Here is a 23,676-nt window from a genome sequence, read left to right as displayed (position 1 = left end):
TTCATTTCTGATCAGCAGCGACGTCATGATGGCAGCCAGCTTACTTCTGCAGGTCGGCATGGGCTCTCCTATGCTCCACTTCCTGCTAGCCTGGCAACGGATGACCCGGTGCCCTATGTAGTAGTAGCCAGGGTCACAGATTAACATAAGCTGGGCGTTGTACTGGTACTGGGTCTCATAGATCAGCCTCCATCTACCATGCTCCACAGCAATGCTGCTGATGTCGGGGCAGCTAACCGCTGAAGACCAGCCATGCCAAGAGAAGAGAAGAAAAACAACATGTTACCTGTAAGGCCATTAGGAGCAGCCCCTCTGGATGAAACAGAAGACCCACTGGCCCCCGACGCTATAGCTGAGGATGGCTAGCCAGATAACCCAGTGAAGCTTACAAGAAGGGCAAAATGGTTGCATCGACCACTGTGATTCAACCCCCCCATTTAACAACTCAAGCTGTACTTCCTTTGAACATGGCGGTTGCCATGGCTGCATTAAAAATGGCCTTGAGTTGGCCACAGAACAGAATCCTTGCAAGTAGCGAACAACAGTACTTTGCAATTAGCATATTATGCCCTTGACCAGAGGCTCCAATGTCAGTGGGGCAGTCAATCTGGCTTCAATCAGAACCAGTCAGAACTCTAAAGTGTGGAGCACTTTGGATAGCTCCTTTAAAGTTCTGACTGAAACCCAGAGTGGATTCTTTGCGAAACTGATATCGGAAACACCAGCCTCCAGTTCCCTTGACCAAAGAATGTAATACTATCCCAGCAACATGGGAGACGAAATCATGATAGGTAAAGTGAATCTCCATATTCAGTGGAAATAGACATCTTGAACCAGGGATGTCGCAAGCGCTCCGTTTGGTCCAGGAGGCTGGTGGACTCCCCAGTGCCTGGACTCCTGGACCCCACTTGCTGAGCCATGGGGTGCTGATGGACCTGGCTGCTGGGAGCAGCCCAGAGTTGTCACTGCTGTACCCACCCCAACCACTCTCGTTATCTCATCCTTGCGAGGAGGAGATGGCTAGAGCAGTTGGGGTGTGCATGGCACTGAGGGCTTGTCCTGCCTCCTCCGGCTGTCAAGGAAGCCCTTAACAGCTGGCGGGGGCAGGATGAGGCCTCGGTGCCCCAAGTGCTCTAGCCATTTCCTCCTCCTTGCTCTTGGGGCATGTGTGGTGCTGAGGACTCCGGCAGTGAAGCCCTTGTGTGCATAAAGCACACGGGCTTGACTGCCGCAGTCCTCAGTGCACAGAGGAGGGGCGGCTTGCGCACAGAGGTGGGGTGAGCAGGGAGGCTCGCCGAGCAGGTCTGGGCCATGCGAGTGGGATGGTGGTGGCTCGTCGAGCTCCCTTACACCCCGTACGGAGGTAAGTCCGTCCATCCCTATCTAGAACAGGGCTGCAGAACTTCAGGCCTGGGGGCAAAATCCAGTCCTCCTGGGGTGCCACTCTGGTCCTCTGGAGTTCCCTAGATGGCCCCACCCCCTTTCCAGATCACCAGTGGTTTGGTGATTTCCTGGCGATTGTGCCACCCCACCTCCCCCAAATCATAAAGGTTGAAACACCTTTCCTAAGGCTAGGTTAAAGGTGTCCCCAACCAGTCATGTCCGACTCTAGGGTGTGGTGCTCTGCCGTGCTCATCTCCATTTCTAAGCCGAAGAGCCAGCGCTGTCCGATGATGCTTCCGTGGTCATGTGGCCGGCATGACTGAACACCGAGGTGCACGGAATGCTGTTACCTTTCCCGTCGAAGCGGTACCTATTTATCTACTTGCAATTTCTTGCTTTCGAACTGCTAGGTTGGCAGGAAGGCTAGGTTACTGGCAGTGAAAGATGCTGGTATTTACGGTGTTTTTGCCCCCCCCTTCTGCCCTGCCACCACTGGAACGCAGCCCCCGAGAGCTTCTCCCAAGTGGAATTTGGCCCTTGGGCTGAAAGGGGGTTCAACACTCCTGCTCAAGAAGGTATGACATGTTAAACAGTAGAGAAGGCTAGGTTTATTAAAGGAGATTGGCCCTGATGATGGGACCTCCATATTCTGGGGTGGCGCATCCCTGAATGTCAGATGATGGGGACAAGCTATGGAGAAAGGCTTGTGCCTTCATGCTCTGCTTCCAATCTTCATGGAGGCATCGGACTGGCCACTGTTGGAAACAATGAACTAGATGGATGGTCAGTCCAGTTCAGCAGGGCTCTTGTTCTGATTCTGGATGCTCATTATTTAAACAAACCTATTGCTCTCAAAAGGGAAACGATAGATAAAAGGGACCAAAGCTGGCCCAGACTCACCCACGCATGGAAGAGGGTGGTTGCCATTACTCCACTGCCCGTTTGGCAGGCACTCAACGCTGGAATTGGCCTGGCCTTGGAGGTGGAAGCCCTGCTTGCATTGGTAGGCTGCTTTGGTCCCCACTGTGTACTCCTTGCCAAAAACGAACCCGTTCTTTGGAGCTCTGGGAATTCCGCAGGAAACAGCTGGGAAGGAAATACTGAAATGTGTTATCACTTCCACCTTACATAAGGTCCTTGCTCCTCTGATTCGTTTGATCCAGGGTGGATGGAAATCAAATGGCTGTCCTCAATTTGCCACCCCATTTGCAGCTGGTGAACTGGAGGCAGCTGTTTTGGGAGTAGCAATTTACCCCTGTAACTGTTTCGGGGGAGGCAGCTTGCAGTGGTGATGGGGAAGGCATTTGCTTGGACCCTAAGATCATCTTCAGCGGCCCTTCTCTGGGAGCCCTGGCCAAAGGAAGTGAGGCGGGTGGCTGCCAAGAAGAACGCCGGTGGCACCCCGGTTGTGGAATGGGGTTCCCAGAGAGGCTCATCTGGCACCTATGTTGTGCTCTTTCTGGCACCAGGTGAGAAGACTTTTTTATTTTCCCACGCATTTTAGTCTTTTAGCACTGTTGTTTTAAATCTGTTATTGTACGTTAAATCTCTCCATTGCTGCTAAGTTTTATTTTGGCTTGTACTTTTATATTGTAGTTTTAAGATTTTATATCTTATATTGTATTTTATGATGCGTTTTCTGATTTTAATTTTTGTGAACTGCCCAGAGAGCTTTGACTAGTGGGCGGTATAAAAATGTAATAAATAAATACATAAATAAAAATACTTTTTAAAGCCTGTGTAAATCCTTTGGCCCAGTGGAGACTGGTGGCTTGAATGTCAGTGGGGCAGTGAGTCCGCTCCGGGTTTCAGTCAGAACTTTGCACCTTGGGTAGCTCCGTTAGAGTTCTGACTGGTTATGACTGAAACCCGCAATGGATTCACTGCCCCACTGACATTGGAGCTACCGCCCTTCTCTGCATTGGCCCCAAGGTCAAATTAACAGCACCACTGGTGATGGCTGGTTATGAAGCTTCATTACAGCACAGCCCCCGCCCCCCCCCCCACACACACATGTGCCAAAGCTCCCTCTCTTAGTGGACATAATTGGCATGAGACACATAGAAATTTCAGAAGAAATGAAATGGTAGCTGGGATAAAAAGGGCCCTGCGCAAACAGATCCAGCTGGCTGGCCCGAGCGTCCTCTGTCGCATCCTGGCTTTGCGATGATAATTGCGTGCATGTCATCAGAGCCACTAAGGAGCTCGGCAAATCCTCTGGCAAGGCCGGGCGTCTAGACAGCCAGTCGTGATGAATACCAATTTCACACAGCAGCAGCAGCAGCAGGCAGAACAACAGGCGCCTGAAAATCCTCACCCCTTCCAGCTCCAGCTCTATAATCTCTTTAACCTTCAGGTGTTATCTGATCAAAACAATCAGGAGGGCCTGATCTGCAGCTCACCCTCTGTCCCCAAAGAGCCTGCCATCTTTTAAAATCTCTTTTGTCTCCGAGCTCTCTGGGCCTTTGCACAGGGCCTTTTGTGTGTGTGTGTGTGCATGCGCTCACGCTCATTTGGTGCACCCCTTCATGGATCACTGCCTTGTTGTGGCGAAGGGGCTTGCGTAACTCAGTGAAGCCATAAGCTATGCCGTGCAGGGCCACCCAAGACGGACAGGTCATGGCAGAGAGTTCTGACAAAATGTGGTCCACTGGAGAAGGAAATGGCAACCCACTCCAGTATTCTTGCCAAGAAAACCCCATGGAACGTATCACAAGGCTAAAAGAGATGACGCCGGAAGATGAGCCCCTCAGGTCGGAAGGTGTCCAATATGCTACTGGGGAAGAGCAGAGGGTATTTCCAAGTAGCGCCAGAAAGAGTGAAGCGGCTGGGCCAAACCCGAAAGGACACTCAGCTGTGGATGTGTCTGGCGGTGAAAAGAAAATCCGATGCTGTAAAGAACAATATTGTTTAGGAACCTGGAATGTCAGATCAATGAATCAAGGTAAGCTGGAGGTGGTCAAACATGAGATGGCAAGATTGAACATCGACATCTTGGGAATCAGCGAACTAAAATGGACAGGCATGGGCGAATTTAATTCAGGTGACCATCATATCTACTATTGTGGGCAAGAATCCCTTAGAAGAAATGGAGTAGCACTCATAGTCAACAAAAGGGTGGGAAAAGCAGTACTGGGGTACAACCTTAAAAATGATAGAATGATCTCAGTACGAATCCAAGGCAAACCATTCAACATCACAGTAATTCAAGTCTATGCCCCAACCACTGAGGCCGAAGAAGCTGAGGTTGATCAGTTCTATGAAGACCTACAACACCTTCTAGAACTAACACCAAAAAAAGATGTCCTCTTCATCATAGGGGAATTCGAATGCTAAAGTAGGAAGTCAAGAAATCACTGGGATAACAGGCAGGCATGGCCTTGGTGTACAAAATGAAGCAGGACAAAAGCTAATAGAGTTTTGCCAAGAGAACATGCTGATCATAGCAAACACTCTTTTCCAACAGCACAAGAGGCGACTCTACACATGGACGTCACCAGATGGTCAATATCGAAATCAGATTGATTATGTCCTTTGCAGCCAAAGATGGAGAAGCTCCATACAGTCAGTAAAAACAAGACCTGCAGCTGACTGTGGCTCACATCATGAGCTGCTTCTTGCAAAATTTCGGCTTAAATTGAAGAACGTCGGGAAAACCACTAAACCGTTCAGGTATGACCTAAATCATATCCCTGATGAATATACAGTGGAGGTGAGGAATAGATTTCAGGGATTAGACCTGATAGACAGAGTGCCTGAGGAACTATGGACGGAGGTCCGTAACATCGTTCAGGAGGCAGCAACGAAATCCGTCCCAAAGAAAAAGAAATGCAAGAAAGCCAAGTGGCTGTCTGATGAGGCTTTACAAGTAGCTCACGAAAGAAGGGAAGCGAAAAGCAAGGGAGAAAGGGGAAGATATACCCAACTGAATGCAGAGTTCCAGAGAATAGCAAGGAGAGACAAGAAGGCCTTCTTAAATGAACAATGCAAAGAAATCGAGGAAAACAACAGAATGGGAAAGACTAGAGATCTCTTCAAGAAAATTGGAGATCTCAAGGGAACGTTTTGTGCAAAGACGGGCATGATAAAGGACAAAGAAGGCAGGGACCTAACAGAAGCAGATGAGATGAAGAAGAGGTGGCAAGAATACACAGAAGAACTATACAGGAAAGATTTGAATGTCCCTGATAGCCATGATAGTGCGGTCACTGAACTTGAGCTGGACATCCTAGAGAGTGAAGTCAAGTGGGCCTTAGGAAGCATTAGTAACAACAAAGCTAGCGGAGATGACAGTATTCCAGCCGAGCTATTTAAAATCCTAAAAGATGATGCTGTTAAAGTGCTGCATTCAATATGCCAACAAATCTGGAACACTCAACAGTGGCCACAAGACTGGAAAAGGTCAGTTTACATTCCAATTCCAAAGAAGGGCAACGCCAAAGAGTGTTCAAACTACCGCACAATTGTGCTCATTTCACATGCCAGCAAGGTGATGCTCAAAATCCTACAAGCTAGGCTTCAGCAGTATGTGAACCGAGAACTACCGGAAGTACAAGCTGGGTTTCGAAGAGGCAGAGGAACTAGAGATCAAATCGCCAACATTCGCTGCAACATGGAGAAAGCAAGAGAATTCCAGAAAAACGTCTATTTCTGCTTCATTGACTACGCTAAAGCCTTTGATTGTGTGGATCACAACAAACTGTGGCAAATTCTTAAAGTGATGGGAGTACCAGACCACCTTACCTGTCTCCTGAGAAACCTGTACGAGGGTCAAGAAGCAACAGTAAGAACCAGAGATGGAACAACCGATTGGTTCAAAATTGGGAAAGGAGTACGACAAGGCTGCATATTGTCACCCTGCTTATTTAACTTATATGCAGAGTACATCATGAGAAATGCCGGGTTGGATGAATCAGAGGTCGGAATTAAGATTGCCGGGAGAATTATCAACAACCTCCGATATGCAGACGATACCACCCTAATGGCAGAAAGCGAAGAGGATCTCAAGAGCCTCTTGTTGAGGGTGAAAGAGGAGAGTGCAAAAGCTGGTTTGAAACTCAACATTAAAAAAACTAAGATCATGGCATCTGGCCCCATCACTTCCTGGCATATAGAAGGGGAAGAAGTGGAAGCAGTGACAGATTTTACTTTCTTGGGCTCAAAGATCACCGCAGACGGTGACTGTAGCCATGAAATTAAAAGACGCTTGCTCCTTGGGAGGAAAGCTATGGCCAACCTAGACAGCATAGTAAGAAGCAGAGACATCACCTTGCCGACAAAGGTCCGTCTAATCAAAGCTATGGTTTTCCCAGTAGTAATGTATGGCTGTGAGAGCTGGACTTTAAGGAAGGCTGAGCGCCGAAGAATTGATGCTTTCGAACTGTGGTGCTGGAGAAGACTCTTACGAGTGCCCTGGACTGCAAGGTTGTCAAATCAGTCCATCCTAAAGGAAATCAACCCTGAGTGCTCATTGGAAGGACAGATAATGAAGCTGAAGCTCCAATATTTTGGCCACCTAATGCGACGAGAAAACTCCCTGGAAAAGACCCTGATGCTGGGAAAGACTGAAGGCAAAAGGAGAAGGGGACGGCAGAGGATGAGATGGCTAGATAGCATCACCGATGCAATGAATATGAACTTGAGCACGCTCCGGGAGAGAGCGCAGGACAGGAAGGCCTGGCGTGCTGTGGTCCATGGGGTCACGAAGAGTCGGACACGACTGAACGACTGAACAACAACAACAATCTGTGCAAATACCCAGCACTTATACTGTGCAGCCCACGTTGCTCCTAGGGAATTGTGTCTAGTCCAAACAGGTCAAGGAGCAACCCTGGTATGCATCAGGGCCAGGCTGATGGTGGCGTCCAGCTGTACCTGAATCCAGTCCTGGAGGATTGGTTCTGCCATTCAGCATCCCTAGGTCAGTTGCTAGAGCCAAGTGCTTAGGCCAAAAATGCAGCAGGCTAAATACACTGCTCTGTTACCCAGGCAAGGGCAGAAAGTGAGCTTTCTGAGATTTAGGCTAGCCTGCCCACAGTATGCAGATGGCATTCAGCTTCATCTCTTCTTTTCTTCTGATGCAGGTCGGGCTGATGAAGCTCTGAACTAATGCTTTGGGGCAGAGATAAGCTGGATGAAGGTGAAGAAAATGAAACTTCATCCACAGAAGACAGATGTGTTAATGGTGGGAGGCTATTCTGACCTAGATATAGGTGTATGTTCCATTCTGCACAGGGCTGCACTAGTCTTCAAGGATTAGATCTTCCGCTTAGGTGTACTTCTGGACCTACCTCTGATCCCAGATACACAGGTTGCATCTGCAGCCAAGAATTTGTTTTAGTTTCAAGTAACTTAGACCAGCTAAGTTACTTCACCAGCTACTTCCATTTGTGAGCTGATGATGGAAGACAGCAAAGCGGAACTCTGGAAGCACAACTGTGAATGTGGCACAGAAAAGAATGCGGAGATTTGCTCTTCTTTAATGCATCAGTCTTGAAGTGTGTTTGTGTGTGTGTGTTGGGGGGTGGGGTTCTTGTGTTGTCCCCCTACCCCACCAAGTACCTCTAGGCATAATGCCCTTACTCCATTTCTGGCTTCTGCAGATATTTGTGAAATGTTAAATCTACTGGTTTGATTTTATTTGTTTTCAATATTTTATAGCGAATATATAAAACAAAATGAGTTAACTGAATATTTGTTATAATAAGGTTTCCCCTTGTAGTTGTTACATTAGTCCAAACATTTTTTTCAACATTAGCAACAATGCTCTGAAAATCAAATTCCAAATCGTGTTCTTTTCTCCCCACCCCCCAAGCAAAATAAAAAGACACCATTTCACTCAAATGCAACTGTAGAAATGTTGGCTGTTCACAGTATAATATAATTGGTTATCTGCTCCATGACTGTGATAGCCCACATTTTAATTAACCATCTTTTAACATCTGGCATCTTTCTGTCATCCTGTAGCAGCCTTCAGTTGGAGAAGTTCTATTAATCCTATGTCAATACAGAGCCTAGTTAGTCCTTATGCAGGCCTGCCCAGACCAGCTGTAGTTCACCAGAGAGCTCATTTAGCCACTAACGAAAGCCCTTGACTTCCATCCACCTCACTCGCAGCACAGATGGTCAGGCAGAAATGGCTTCTGTTGCAAGTTCTAGGATTCAGCAAATGGTCCATCAGACAAGATGGAGGTGCCTGTTGTGTTGCATCAAAATGACATCCTGGGTCTGCGAATTTTGGCACTCCCTGGCAGCATATAGTACGATGGGAGTCTTTATTTACAGGCTTAGCGTGGAACAGAGAAACTTGGTTTTTTTTTCCAGCATGGTAATAAAGTCGCCAGCTGCTCCATGATACCCAGTTGAGAGCACTGCTCTCCAGGAGCGAAGGAGAGGACAAAAACACATGGGCTATTTGAGGGGAAAGCCGAGTCAATATTTATCTTAGAAAGAGAGCTTACAGTCTTCAGCAGGGAGAAAGCTACTAGAATGGTAGTATTTATCAGCTGTGCTATGCAAAGGAAATCAAGCCGGAATCGGGACAAAGATTTGGAATAGCCAAGAAGCTATCTGCAAATTCCCCAAAACAGAGGAAGTTGTCATTACTACTTAGGACAGCAGTTGAGCCAGGAAGCATTTGGTATCACACTTCGCATGCTTCCTGGCATTAGGACATGCTACAGTGAGCATGCATGTGCAGGCGCATCCAGGTCTTAAGGATGAATCCTCGGTTGCCAGCTCTTCGTGTCCCTTGTGACCGCTGCAGAAGGGTAAGTTTTCGAACTGGTAGGAGGGCTGGCTAGTGGCCAGGTGTTCCCTTGGCCTAATTCAAAACAAGCCTAGGCTTAAGCAAATAATTTGGGGCCAAAGGGCCAAGGAGGACACCCATCACTAATCCTACCCCCTAACCTAAAAGAAAGAAGAAACTTAAGTGCAATTAGTCATCCTTTATTATCCATATCCTCCACTCCCTTTCCTCCTTTCTCTTCCCAATCAGAAGTTTGATTTATAGGGCCGGGGGGTGGGGGAGGTTCAAGGACTATGTTTTTATTCATTCAATACTGACAGTGCATGAATTTATCTTCTGTGGTGAGTGGTATCTCAGATTTTTTCCCCTTTAGCAATGTCATATTTAAATACATATTTTCAGAGAAAATAAACATTTGAGTATGCATTTTGAGAAGATTTTTTTAAATGCAGAAATTAATGTGGAAACAGAACAGAATTTTAGGTAAAAACATGTGAAAGGAATTCTGCCGTTTCAGAGAACAATATTTGATGCAATTAATAATGGATTTACCCAAATACTGAAGGTCTGTTGGAAAGGGCCAGGTTATTTGGATTCCTGGAAATGTCAGAGTACCACTGCTGGGGCCACAGTTGCTACTTGGGATGGACAAACCCAGGGGAAATCAGGGGAAAACCAGGGAAGTTGTCCAAGCCAAACGAGCACTCATGTATGTTGCCTCATGCCCCTCTCCCCCATCTATTTCCCAGGCTCTCCTGCCACCTCTGCTACCCCTCCAGTGTCTGATATACACTCCCTCCCTTCCTCCTTCACATGTTTCATATGAGCACGACCAGGGATTATGACCAGGGACTGCAGTGAGGCATAAAAAGGAGGGTTTCTCTCCTCCCTCTACTCCTTCCTCCCCTTCCCCTCCACACAGTGTCAGAATGCTAGATGAGGTGGATTCTGGGATGGGGGCTTGTTTAAGGCAGCCTTACCCAATGTGTTGCTCTCCAGATTCACTGGGCTATACAGCTCCCACCATTCCCAGCCACCATGGCCAATAGCAGTTGCTGGAGCCCTTAAACAAACCACAACTCTCAGAGTCCACCCTGCTGCATCACGCTTCTCTTAGCCATGTATTTATATTATAAATAAATATTGATGAAAACAGCGCAGCAGCCCACGTTCAGTTTTCACATTGGAAATTACCTAGCCATCATGAAATGCTGTGCCGCATGATAGCACACTGGTTCACAGGGCTGGCCCGAGATACTGTGCTGCCTGAGGTTAAAAAAAAGAAAAAGATGGCGCCCTTCCTCCCACTGGCAGCAGGCAGCATCCTCCACTGCACCAGAGAGCAGCAGAGTAGCTTAGCGGACACAGAGCAAGGCAGGTGGCGCATACAGCTATATCCACCAGCACATTGCCGCTTCTGCCTACCCCCCAATGACTGTTGCCTGAGGCAGCCGTTTCACTCTGTCTCATGGTATTTATTTATTTGTATGTTTTATTTAAAACATTTCTATCCCACCCTATATCATTAACATCTCAGGGTAGCATACAGATAAAATCAATGTAAACAGTATAAAACAAATAATGTAAAACACCTAAAACATATTAAACTATTAAACAAGCTAAAACCAGTTAAAATATAAAACAATAAAACAGCTAAAGCAATGTGCTAGGGAATGCATTTAGCCCTCAAAGGCTTTGGTAAAAAGCTGTGTTTTTACTTGCTGCTGAAACGAGACCAATGTCTGTGCCAATTGGGCCTCCAAGGGGAGGGCATTCCACAACCGGGGTGCCACAGCAGAGAAGGCCCTCTCCCATGTCCCACTATACTGTATCTCTTGTACTGGTGGGGCGCGGAGGAGGGCCCCTGCAACAGATCTCAGTTCTTGGGCAGGCATATATAGGGAGGTAGGGCCGGCCCTGAGGGCTAATGACTTTAATAATGGTGAGGTGCATTTCATAGCAAGCGAGATGACTCCAGTATCGGAGGCAGTATGCCTATGTACACCAGTTGCTGGGGAACTTGGGTGGGAGGGTGCTGTTGCGGTCATGTCCTGCTTGTGGGTTTCCTCTCGACAGCAGGTTGGCCCTTGTGTGATCAGAATGCTGGACTAGATGGACCCTGGGTCTGATCCAGCAGGGCTCTTCTTGTGTTCTTATGACAAGATCCAAACACATCTAGAGAGTTTCTACTACGCGACAAAACAGAAAACTGAACACTGGCAGCCCCTGCAACCCAACTCCAGTATCAGTGAGTAAAATCAGAATAATCTTTCCTCTCAGGTTCCTTTCCTCAGCTATCGGGGGCCTGGTGTTCTCACTGCAGCTTCAGGTGGCTCATCCAGAACTCCGCTCACCCTTAGAAGTGGCATGTATCACCACTTGATATTTAAACATGCTTTTTATAGTGGCTCAAGAGCCGGCATTATTCAATGGAACACGCTCTTTCAGGGCAAGTCTGCTCTTTGGGGACGGCAGGATAATTGCCACACATTATCGCTCCGCTGCCTTGGGTTCCAGCAGCTAAAAACCGGCCGATACTTCGTTCCAGAAGACGCCGGTAATTAATTCCTGCTTTCACAGGTAGAGATGTGCTCGCGTCGGTGGGTTTTTTTAACATGTCGCTCCCAGTGGATTCGCGAGTTACGGTTGCCACGGCAACCCCAGCCTAGTGCTGCCTGGGCCGTAGCACCCAGTCCTGCCACTCTGCTCAAGGAGCTGCTTTCATCCCACTTCTGTTAGATTCCGGCCTCTGCTCTTTTCAGAAGAAAGAAGTACTTTAGCGAGGTTCATGCAGCCATGCCCTGCTTAGACTACTGGTGGATGTTTCATCAGGAACACTTGATTAAAGATCTGAGGTCCTGTAGTTTTTTGTGTGACAGTGGGATTTTGCTGATCCAATAGGTGCACTTTGGGGCTTCCCTTGAAGTTACCTGGAGGTTTTGCATGAAGAAGAACCTTCAAATTCACTTTGAATCCCATACTGGGGGGGGGGGGGATAACTGGTGACGAGTAAAGGATGGTTGGGTCCTGCCCCTCTGGAAAATTTCACTGGGCTTATTGAAAGTCTTTTTGGCTTCCCTCCAAAGGTTTAATCTGAGGAGGAAGCCCCAAATTTGTTTTAGATTTCACTTTAACGGGTAGCATCTGTCAGAGGATAACGTTGAGAAAAAGAGCTTAATTTCCCCTGCTCCTTTTAAGAAAAAAACGGTTCTGACTTTAAAAGCAGAATCCTAAAGGATTGCCTCTTATTAGAGCCTTTCTACACGAGGCTTTTTGTGTGTGCTCGTGATTGCTTACTCACGGTAGTTTGCAAGTCCTTTACAGGATGTTGTCATCCTCCAGGGCCTCTCCCGTGCTTTGTAACCATTATCATAGTTCCCCCCCCCCCCATGAGTTAATTCTGGTATTTTTCTCTATGGCGTTATAGAAGCCTCATGTAATGCTGCAATTCCACCATACCACAGCGCCACCTAGTGGTTGTGGAATGGAACGTATAGAAAGGCAGACAGAAACCCACCAGAAAAAACATGCGTAAAGGAGCCTGTCTTAATCCCACAAAGAAGTAGAAGCCTCGGGAAAGGTGTGGGCTAAAAGCCTCATGTAGAAAAGCCCATAGAGTGAAGGCTCCAATCTTGGAGCCCTCTGCCTAGCCAATGCCCTGCCAGCAGGAGGCAGGCAAAGTGGGAGGAGGATGGAGGCGGAAATCCGTCCTGTCCCTCCATTTCTTTCCATTTACAGGTAGATGAGCCTCTCAGCTCATGCAGCTGACCTACCTTGTTGTGGGTTGGATGTCTAATGGAAAGCCTCTAGGAACCTGTGGATGCTGCCCTCTCCTCCTCCCTACCCACTGTCCCTCCCCCTTTTCCCTCCACCAGAACTCTCCTAAGGGCGCTGTTGTGACCTCAGAAGAGCAGCTGTTGTGGTGCTGCCTGCTCGTGGCTGTGACGGGGAGGGGGAATGTTTCGGTCTCAAATTTCCCCTCCCAAGATCATAGCAGTGTCTACAGCCACATCTGCCAGGGACCATACAACTGCTCTGTAAGTTACACTGTGCAGAGAGAAGGTCGGCCCCAGTGCAGAGACTCGCATCATCTGAGGCTCCAGCATTACTGACGCTAAGCACCAGTGGACCTGATCAGCCTCCTATATTGAGGACCACCAGGAGTGTAAGAGTGGGATAGTAATAAAAATATATATGGGAGGGGAAAAGCTGTTTTGCTTGAATTGAAAGTCTCAGAGCAAGAGATGTGGACACACCCCTTTGGACACATTTCGGGCTTTTCTACATGAGGCTTTTAACCCCCCACTTTACCAAGGCTTCTGTTTCCAGATACTTTGCAGGGTTAAGAACGGCTCCATTACACATGTTCTTTTTCCAGGGGTTTTCCTTCTCTGCCTTTCCTTATATTCCATTACACAAGCACTAGGTGGTGTTGTGGTATAATGGAATTGCACAATTACACTAGGCTTTATCCCGCCATTCACAAATAATACCAGACTTTCTTTGCTAGAAAAGAACCTGGTAAAATGGTTGCAAAGCATGGGAGAGGCCCTGGAGGATGGCGCCATCATGTAAAGCACCTGCAAACTACTGTAAGTCAGATTCTGACTTATTGCAGTATAACACCCAGTCCATTATTGACCCCTCCAAGAAATCTGTAGCGAGATATAAGCTGAAATAAACAATAGAAATTGTTGTGTGGATACATACCTTGGCATAGAGGAATGGCTTCGTTCCAGTGGAAGTAACCCTGTGGGTACCTTGAACACGTCGAAAAGCTGTGGCCAACAAGGCGGTAACCGGCATCACAACCGAACTGGATGGTGTTTCCTGGCTGCAGGCCAGTGTGGCTGAGGATGGAGCCATGGAGAGGAGGCGGAGGGAGGCTGCAGTAAGGGGCTGGACAAGTGGGAGGGGAACACAGACATGCACATGTTCAAAGGTATGAAACTACATACAAAGAAGTGTGAAGAAATGGGGAATTGCTTTTGCTCCTTCCCACCCCTTGAAAACCTTATCCCTAGACACTTGGCACAGAGCCTCCGGCAACTGAGGTTTAGGATCGTATCTCCGGTACACATGCCTTGTGCCCAGGCCCACCTGGTGGTCACAGATTAAACACCATGGGTGGAATCCTGCTATCCCAGCGCTATTGCTTATGATGCTGCACTATTGTAAACCAACCGCTGCACAGTGGGACCAGCACTTTATTGGTGATGCATTTCCTCTTTTTTCTGAAGTCATAAGTGGCCACCCTACCTGCATGATCCAATCATTCCTGATGCAGAGCTGTTTCAGAATTAAATGCGCTCAGATGAGGCAAGCCCAGAACAGTGACTCATGCAGAAGGTGAGAGGTTTATCTCCTCTGAAGGAGGGTTGTTCTTACACACTCAAAAAAATGTATGCCTTCTTTTAGTGTGAGGGTCCACGGGCCTACAATGTTAATTCAGAAAAAGAGTGTATCTCAGCTGGTCACTAGAATGCCTCATAGGGGTCAGAACTTGAGCCCCCTATCTGGGTCTTTTTGGAGAGGTGCTCTGAGCAATGCCAGGCATAAAGCTGGCCTGTGCAGCACTACCCTGATCTGACCAGAGGACCAGCCACACCAGCCAAGGAAGTATCCTTATATCAATCAGCCAGAGAGAGCTGGGTGACATTCCCAGACCTCAAAAACCCTTCTAGGGTAGGCTTGCTTACTAGTCTGAGCTAGGGATGTTGGGGGAATCCATCTGGGGAGGGGGATGAAATTCACCAAGCTTTCAGCAGCTCAGCTCCTCCTGCTTGCTCAGTATTGAGTCGGGCCAGCTTGTGGATTTTTTTTTTTTAATACAATTTATGCAAACTGCAGCTCCAATTTGCACACTGTACACAATTTTCAGCCATAATTTGCTTAATTTGCACAAATTGTGGCTGCAATATGCTTGATTTGCCAAATAGCACCTGCAATTTGGGCAAAATTAAGCATATTATGGCTGCAGTTTGCATAAATTATGGATGAAAATTGTGTGAATTATGCAAATTACAGTCACTATTTGCATAAATTGTAATTTAAAGAAATCCGAGAAAGTTCCCAGATTTCAGGGAAAAGCTCATGGCTTGGCTCACAAATCCAAGCCAAGCCAGGGGCTCTGTGGAAATCAGGTGAGCCCCCAAATAGCCAGATTTCCCTGTGATGGCCATCCCTACTCCGAGCAACTAAGGGACCCACTCTGGTTTACAAAACCCTTTGCTTTGCTTCTCTTTTGGCTTTGCTTTGTTCTGCTCTTGGCTTCAATAGAACGACATCTGACACTAGACAAGTACTGCTCTCCAATCTTACTTCTGCTATTCTAAGCCTATTTTATTTTGAAAAAAAACATACTTCCCCTGCCCCCTCTCCCAACCTGGGTCACTTTTTGCCTCTCTTTCCCCTCTCTTCTCCTGCTTTCTGAGTTTTTGAGGTGCAACTTACTCTAAATGGCAGCCAGCAAATGAAAAGAGGTCCACAACAAAAATCTCAGAGGAACAAAGCGACCATTGTTCATTCAGCAACAAAACCTAAACATAATTTCTGCCAATTAAATATTCATTCATTTACAAGATAACAGCATTAACTTATTTATGACACATTTATACGTGTCCCTGCCTTGAGTTTGATTGCTTTTCATTAAGTAATTAAAATTTTCTTCATTGCAAGAATGAGTTGCTTAATTTTAAGGGACTCTTTGCCAAACACTGGATAATTGCCTTTATACAGGTGGAGTAATTAAAGTTCATAGGAAACCAGGACCAGTATAAAATGCACACATTGAAAATGTTAATGGTGGAACTAGTTACTCTTTCTTTTCTGGGAAATCCCTTTCCTTTTTCTTTTTCTTCCGCCCCCCCACCTGACAATTTATTATAGTTTTTTTTTCACAATACAGAGGTACAAAGGCAAAAGAAACAGCAATATGCTCAGACATCTTGTGCCTGTCTCCTATGTATTTGTGTATGTATTTATTATGGCATTTATATCCCATCTTTTTTTCTCTGAAGAACCCATAATGCTCCTCCTCCCCATTTTATCCTCAACAGCCCTGTGCAGTAGCTTAGTCTGAGAGTTAGTGACTGGGCTAAAGTCGCCCCGTAAGCTTTGTGGCTGAGTGGGGACTAGAAACCAGGTCTCCTGAGTCCCAGTCCAATACTCTAACCCAAGGGTGAGCAACCTCAGGCCCAGGGGCCAAATCCGGCCCTCTTGGAGTCCCAGTCCTTCCAGAGTTTGCCAGAAGCCATGCCCCCTTCCTCTGGCCCCACCCCCTTCCCCAGGCACAGATCAATTTTTTGGTTTCCTGGCTTTTGTGCAGTTTTTCCCTGTTCTAAAAGGTTGAGATGCCTCTCTGAAGGCTGAGTTACTGGCAGGAAGGGCTTTCAGCTAAAATATGCTGGCATTTTGTATTTTTGGCCCATTTTGCCTTTGACCCCACCCACCACTCTGCTCTAACCACTTCACTACTCCATATCTCTGAGATCAGAGTCCTCTGCCTACCCTATGCCCTGCCAGCAGAAGCCAGGCAGGGTGGGAGGAGGGTGCAGGAGAAAGTGCCCCCCATTCCTCTCTCTGTTTCTTTCCATTTTCAGCTACACAAGCCTCTCAGATTGCCTACTATGGGGAATTTAAAATGGTGGCTTCTGTGTACAGGGGTAATACATGGTGTAAAATGGGAAAGGCTTTATTTACATAGGTTTGATTACAGAAACAAAATATTGCAATCATAATTCTCAAGCATATTATCGGATTAGAAACCACACTCACAAAAGACAGAAGGCTGTATCAGCTGCCAATTCTATTCACAAAGCAGCTATGTTCTCTCCAAAAGAAAATGAAAGAACGTCACCCAGTCAGAAAGGAGTCTCGGAGTTTTATCAGATTAGTACTTCCCCACCCCATGATGGCAAGATCCGACAGCCAAGAAGGTAGTGACAGGTACCTTTGCAGAATTTCGCCATGTAGCCATGAATAAATACTACTCGAGATTATGATGCTCTTTTCAAGAACAATAATAATGATCAATGACTAGATATTCCCTAGCAAGAGTGCCCTGGGATTTTTTTTTTTTAGAAATAACCTGCAATATTTCTCTCCAAAATGTTTGGGTGGTATCCGACCTTGCACAAGTAGATATCCATTTGCATCATGGGAATTTCTCCTTCTCTCTTCCCCCTCCCACTCTACAGCCCCCTGCCCCCCCCCCCATTCTGCTCTGGATGGTACACAAACCTCCAGAGCCAATTTTGAAGGTGTACAGGGGACTACAGGGGCAGGGAGAGGGAATCCCCCCTACCCCATTTCACTGATGGAAGCAGTTGCATCAGCAGGAAAGCTTTATTGGATTCCATCCTTTTTGTTTTGGGACGGTAGAGTCCAAACAGTGGTAGGTTTTGAACCGCAAATGGAAAATCTGATTTTAGCTTGGGGTAGGAGGTGCTTGCAAAATCCCACTGTTTTAAACCCAGATTACTTAATCCGGAATAAATAATGCCTCTTAGTTTTATGCACACAATATCTCTTAGATTTCAAAGGCTGCCTTCTCTTTTTCATTAGAATGGTGTGCTCTCTTTCAATTAGAATAATAATAATAATAATAATAATAATAATACATTTCACAAAATTAATTGAAAACATGAAGTGCATGATATAACACGGAATATTATTTAATTTACAGCAGGGTCCGTTACAGAAAGAAGAGGAAATAAAAATGAGTCAGCCAAAGAAAACAGGTTGGGTTATTTTTATATGCGAGAAACGGATGCTAGAGTTCAATTAATAACTTTAGACTGCTAAAAAACAAAACAGAACAGGCATTTTGCAGTTCATCGTTGCTTTATGCCTCAGCCGTCATGCCGTTTCTGTCTCTGCTACTTACTAACCTGAATAGCGGATCCTGAAGCCCTTCCTGCTGTAAGCATGGTCAGAGGACCAGTGGAGATAGACTCTGTTGCCCGTACTCGTTACCGTTAGTGGAGCAGAGTAATTCCCACTTAGAGACAGCAACGGCGGGCTGTGGCCTGTAGGACCTTTAGGAAAAATCAAACAAACACAGAATAAGAACATGTAAAAAAGCCCTGGTGGACTGAACCAAAGCACCCATAGGGTCCAGCATCCCACTGCAATAGTGGCCACCCATTGCCTCTAGAAGCTCAGAAACTCTGCAAGAACGCAACAGAAATCCGTGGTTGTTTGTCTCCAGAACTTGGCATTTTGGAGCATACAGCCTCTGAATATGGATGCTCCATTTAGAGGTCACGGCAAATATTGATTGGGAGACCTATCCTCCTCCATGAGTCAGTCTAATCCCTCCCTCTAATAAGGAGCTCCTTTGGCAAATGCTGGCAGCACTGAGGCTCAAATGGAGCCACTGAGAAACAAGAGGGAGGTGTCAGCATGCTCAGGGGAACCCCAAGGGTTGCAGAAGTAGAAATAGTTAAGGGTGAAAAGAAAACCTTAGTGGGGAAAATCCCCAGTCCCAAACAGCCCAGGGCATGGCTTGTTGGTTGGGACGACCAGGATCATTCCCCACTGCATCTCTTGGTTGCAGATTCCATTTCATTTGTCCTTTTCTAAAAGCCAACCAAACTGGGGCCAACACCACATCATGTGTCAGTGAATTCCAGAGTTATTTATACTTAAATTTATATTCTGCCCTTTCTCACAGGGATACTTCCTTTTCTGCTGCCAGTCAATTTTATCTAGCATGGGAAGAGAAACCGAGATCCTACCTACTCTTCTCTACGTAGTTCATAATTCTATAAGCCTTTATACATCTTCCCCTCCTTAGGAGTCCTTTTTCCAATAACTTGAGCAGCTCAAAGCTTGCCCCTCCTCCAAAAAACCTCCTGCCCTCAAACCATTTGGGTGACTCACCATCAAATATCCCAAACTCATCGTACTGCTTCTCACTCAAGAAATACTCGACGGTAAAGGTGATGTTGTATTCTGGCTCCACCTTGACCACCCAAGAGCAAGTCTGAAAGTGGGGGTAGCTGCCTGTGAAGGTTGGGCTCAGGATCACTCCCATGGAGTCGGTGAGGACCTCATTCATTGGGCAATGAACTGATTGGTGCAAAAGAGAATACGACATGGAGTGTCATTCTGTTTTGTGTAAATGTCAGAGAGAAACAGCAACAGGATTGTAAACATCATTCCTGCAAAGGGTTGGGCTCACTACCCTATACTTAGAAGGCTGCTTATATCAGAGGTCCCCTGATATCATTGGTGCCCAAGGGGTCCCCAACATGACACCCATGGGCACCCACAAATTTTTTAATTCCCCCCCTCTTTTTAAATACATGTATATGGATTTGTATATATCCATAGCAATGAATATATATGAAATGCATACAAATCTCTTGCACAAAGTATACATAGGCTTCAACAAAAGCAAACCAAATATCCAAGTGAGTATCTGTTTGAAGGTGTCACCAGTTCAAATATTGAAAGCATTGTAAGTCTTCAATCCATTGCATTATAGGTGGTAAGTTTTTACCCTTCCAATCTTGTAATATAGTCTTTTAGCACTCAAAATGTCACGGAGAATCCATTTACACTGACCATTAGTTAATTTTCATGAAGCAGTAGATAATTTTAAAAAAGATGTACTTCAGCAAATACTAAAGACTGTTCCAGTGCAAAATCTATCTGTGTAATAACCTCCCCCACAAAAGAAGCAACTCCTCGACATTGCCAAAACATATGTTGAAAAGAAGCATTAGCTGTATTGCACAACCAGAAATTAGCTGAATTAGACAATCCCTTATTAAAGAGATGTTACTGTGTCCAATATACATGAAACAGATGTTATTGCTGAATAAGACACAGCCTAAGATCCATAGAAGTGAAAGGTAGATGCCAAAGTGGCAATCCACTGAATAGGCATTTTGTGGTGGTGCCCAGAGCAGTTTCTCAAATTCCCAAATGTGCCCACAGGCCTAAAAAGGTTGGTGTATCTTATATAAGAATACGATAGTGTAAGGCTTATTACTAGAGATCTACCAGACCGATTTTGCTCAGTTTTGTTGTAAACTGAAGTTTGAGCAGTGTAGATGTGCAGAAAATTTTGAAACTTCAATAAAGTTTAAAGCTCAAGCTTTGGGCAGCCCAGGAAGGGAGAAGGGAGAGGGATGAGGGAAAGGGGAGGTGAATGCATATGCCTCAAACTGTGCATGTAATGTAACATGTGACATGGTGGGTGTATGCACATGCAATAATGCTTACTTCTGTGAGGTCTTAAGAGTACTGGGCCAATGAAAAGACAGGCACAGAATGTTGGGAAAGGGGCTGAAGAAAAGTCAATTCATGGCAGAGTAGGAGGAGGAGAAGCTGAGGAGAAACAGCTGAGGAGAAAGGACACCGGAGGGAGAATAGAGAGAAAAATCTTACATCAAGTGTTTTTGACCTCAAATGTCAAGAAATGGTAAACAATCTTTTAAAAAAGAACATTTTTTTTGTTGTTTTCAGCAAACCGTTTGCCAGTTTATCTGTAGTACATTTGTTTAAAAGCGTACATTTGTTTCAGTCACAAGGGAAATGGCCTAACATATTTTTATCCAATCATTCTCGGACTACTAGCCCCTGTGGCAACACGGGATTTGCACTAGTATGCTAGGGATGGCGGAGAATTTCTCCACGAATCTCGGGGAGGCCAAATGCCAATGCATTTGGCCCCCCGAAATTGGCGGTGAAATTCTCTGCCCCCCCGCCCCCCCCCGGGATGGGACTTACCTCCCTCGAATGTCCTTCTCGGTGGCGGGTCCTGGCGGCGTTTCGGTGGCGTTTCGGCGGCGTTTCGGCGGGGGCAGCGGCTGATCTTCCGACTGGCTGCCGCCACCGCCATTACAAAGTAAATGTAAACCCCCCCACACACACACGTGATAGGCTACGTAAAAATTTACGTAGCCTATCACGGCTAGATTTCCAAAGTCAGCCGTGATAGGCTATGTAAATCGTTACGTAGCCTATCACGTGTGTGTGTGTGTGTTTACATTTACTTTTGTATTTCGTGGCCGGGGAGACGGGGTGCTTCTCCCCGGCCTGAATTTCGGCCGGGCGAGGCGGGGCGCCTCCCCCCCGGCCTGAATTTCGGCCGGGTGAGGCGGGGCACCTCCCCCCCAGCCTGAACTTCGGGGGGAGAACCGAAGCGCCTCCCCCCCACCGCGAAGCAAGCTGCGGGACCAGGTAAGTGACTTTCGTACATCCCTAGTATGGACATATTAAGGTTCCTTATAACAGTTCAGACTATTTGTCTACCTAGCCCAGTATTGTCTACTATCACTGGCAGTGGCTCTCCAAGGACTCAGGTAGACATGGGTCTTTCCCATCACCTGTCTTGACTATTGAACTGGAGATGGTAGGGGCTGAACTTGGGAATTTTGGCATGCAAAGCATGTGCTCCACCACTGAGCTGTGGGTTTTCCTTAGGGAGGGATGAACCTGTCTGTTTTGCTTTCTCCTGCATTTGAATTTTTTAAACCTCAAGTTCTTTCCACCCCATGCATGAAGAAATCTGTGAATTTTGGGAAATCCTTTAAAAAATGAACTGAAATGAAATTCTCATCCATCTACACTGACCAAATCCAGTAGGTAAGCTATTCTCAGCATGGAAAGAACCATGTTGTAAAGGGCCCTTTACACCTGAAATGTTGAGTCATCACCCCTTTAAGGCAGCCATAGACGTAACATTAGATTTGTGGAAGTAAATAAGTCATGACTACTGCGTAGAATGGCAACTCGATACGGCGACGGACAGCCTCGTGGTGCTTCCCAGGAGGCTGCTGAGCTGTCCCGTGGCTCTCGTGGTGCAGCTCGTGTGGGGGGTGGCGACAGCACCTTGTCGATCACCCAACGGGACTGGACGGAGATGAGTCCATCCATCCGTGGTCTGTTTCACTTTCTCCTACATTTGAATTTTTTTAAGTCTCAAGTCTTTCCCATCGCATATATGAAGGAATTTACAAACCCTCGGTAAATTCTTATTAAAAACAATCTGAAATGAAATTCTCACCCATCCCTAGTCTTCCTTTTTTCTCCTTGGTTTCTATACCGTCTTCTACGTCCCAGTCAATGTCAACTGAGAGTGTTCTCATAACAATAGTGTCAGTGCTCCATGTTTAAGCATGAAGGATGCATGGACTAGCTGCCATGGCTGGCCTCCAAGTCCAACCCTGGAATGCCCTCCCTCCCTGTAGACCCTTGCTGAAGCCCAGGCATCTGTGTGAAGTACAATGACATAAGAATGGTCTTGTTTAATTCAGCCTGGCTTTTGGGGGCTCGACCAGGCCAATGGGCCAGGAGGTTAGCACTTGCTTTGCTTTTAAGCCTTTGAGATGGATGTTTCAATTGGAATGTCATATTTATATATTTTGAATACAATGTTTACTTTCCCTAAGCTGTCAAGACAGGGGTAGCTATAAATTAGACTCAATAGACAGAGGTCTCCTTTTTGCCTGAATCTGTAATGGCCCTTCTTACCTCATCCGAATACAATTAATGTTACAAATGGAGACCACCCAAAATTCCGCAGTATTGTTGTTTGTTTTATTTCATTTGTTAGCAGGGCTGAGCTAAGGGTAGGAGCACTACAAATGTTTTGGCTGTGGCAAAAATTGTCCCTCTTTCAATGATTTTTCGGTGGGGTTGCTCTGAAAGGGTGCAAACATGAATTCATTCAGAACGAGAGCCGTGGTGATCCAGGACAAGCAACTGGCTTCGCTTGTTCTCAGCGACAACAACACTGCAGAGCCAATCTGATTGGTCACTTAGGATCATCGAACTAACAAAGAGCAAAGGCACCAAAACACCATGCAGACTGAAGGAGGGAGCTCTTCAGGTGCCTGAACAAAAAGCACTGCAAGCTGGATGATGGTTGTTGTTGTTCAGTCGTTCAGTCATGTCCGACTGTTCGTGACACCATGGACCACAGCACGCCAGGCCTTCCTGTCCTCCGCTGTTTCCCGGAGCATGCTCAAGTTCATAGTCATTGCATCGGTGATGCTATCTAGCCATCTCATCCTCTGCCGTCCCCTTCTCCTTTTGCCCTCAGTCTTTCCCAGCATCAGGGTCTTTTCCAGAGAGTTTTCTCTTCGCATTAGGTGGCCAAAATATTTGAGTTTCAGCTTCAGTATCTGTCCTTCCAATGAGCAGCCAGGGTTGATTTCCTTTAGGATGGACTGATTTGACGTCCTTGCAGTCCAGGGGACTCGTAGGAGTCTTCTCCAGCACCACAGTTCGAAAGCATCAATTCTTCGGCGCTCAGCCTTCCTTATAGTCCAGCTCTCACTGCCATACGTTGGATGATGGTGGGGACATTTAATTGAAACCCAACACATTTAATTGAAGCATCACTTAGGATCATAACATTAACTATGTGATCCCTGATAGGCTGAGATCACATCGGGAAGGAGAATGAAACCTTAACTTGGGGAACAATGACTGCAAACAGGCATGAAAAAGGTGTATGTAGGTTTGTTTGTTCTACAGGAAACAGCTTGGCTCTTTGAAAACACTACTTTCTTCCTAAAACAAAGAAA

General features: G+C 46.4%; 1 protein-coding gene across 2 annotated transcripts in view; it reads right to left on the bottom strand.

Moving 5' to 3' along the window:
• Positions 1-23,676, bottom strand: part of CSMD2 (CUB and Sushi multiple domains 2) — a 916,430-nt gene that overhangs the window by 86,696 nt on the left and 806,058 nt on the right. For both annotated transcript variants that reach the window (XM_084814421.1, XM_084814422.1), the window contains exons 47-51: positions 19,016-19,204; positions 18,022-18,168; positions 13,841-14,029; positions 2,284-2,469; positions 45-239 (exon numbers count right to left, since the gene is read on the bottom strand). In XM_084814421.1, coding sequence (XP_084670547.1) covers positions 45-239; positions 2,284-2,469; positions 13,841-14,029; positions 18,022-18,168; positions 19,016-19,204 — 906 coding nt within the window. The remainder of the gene's footprint in view (positions 1-44; positions 240-2,283; positions 2,470-13,840; positions 14,030-18,021; positions 18,169-19,015; positions 19,205-23,676) is intronic.

Source organism: Heloderma suspectum, chromosome 10 (genome assembly GCF_057233095.1).
Source record: "Heloderma suspectum isolate Gila_16-S chromosome 10, 16-S_ref, whole genome shotgun sequence".
NCBI lineage: Eukaryota > Metazoa > Chordata > Lepidosauria > Squamata > Helodermatidae > Heloderma > Heloderma suspectum.
The sequence above is the reverse complement of the archived record's forward strand: the minus strand, read 5'-3'. Positions and strand labels throughout refer to the sequence as shown.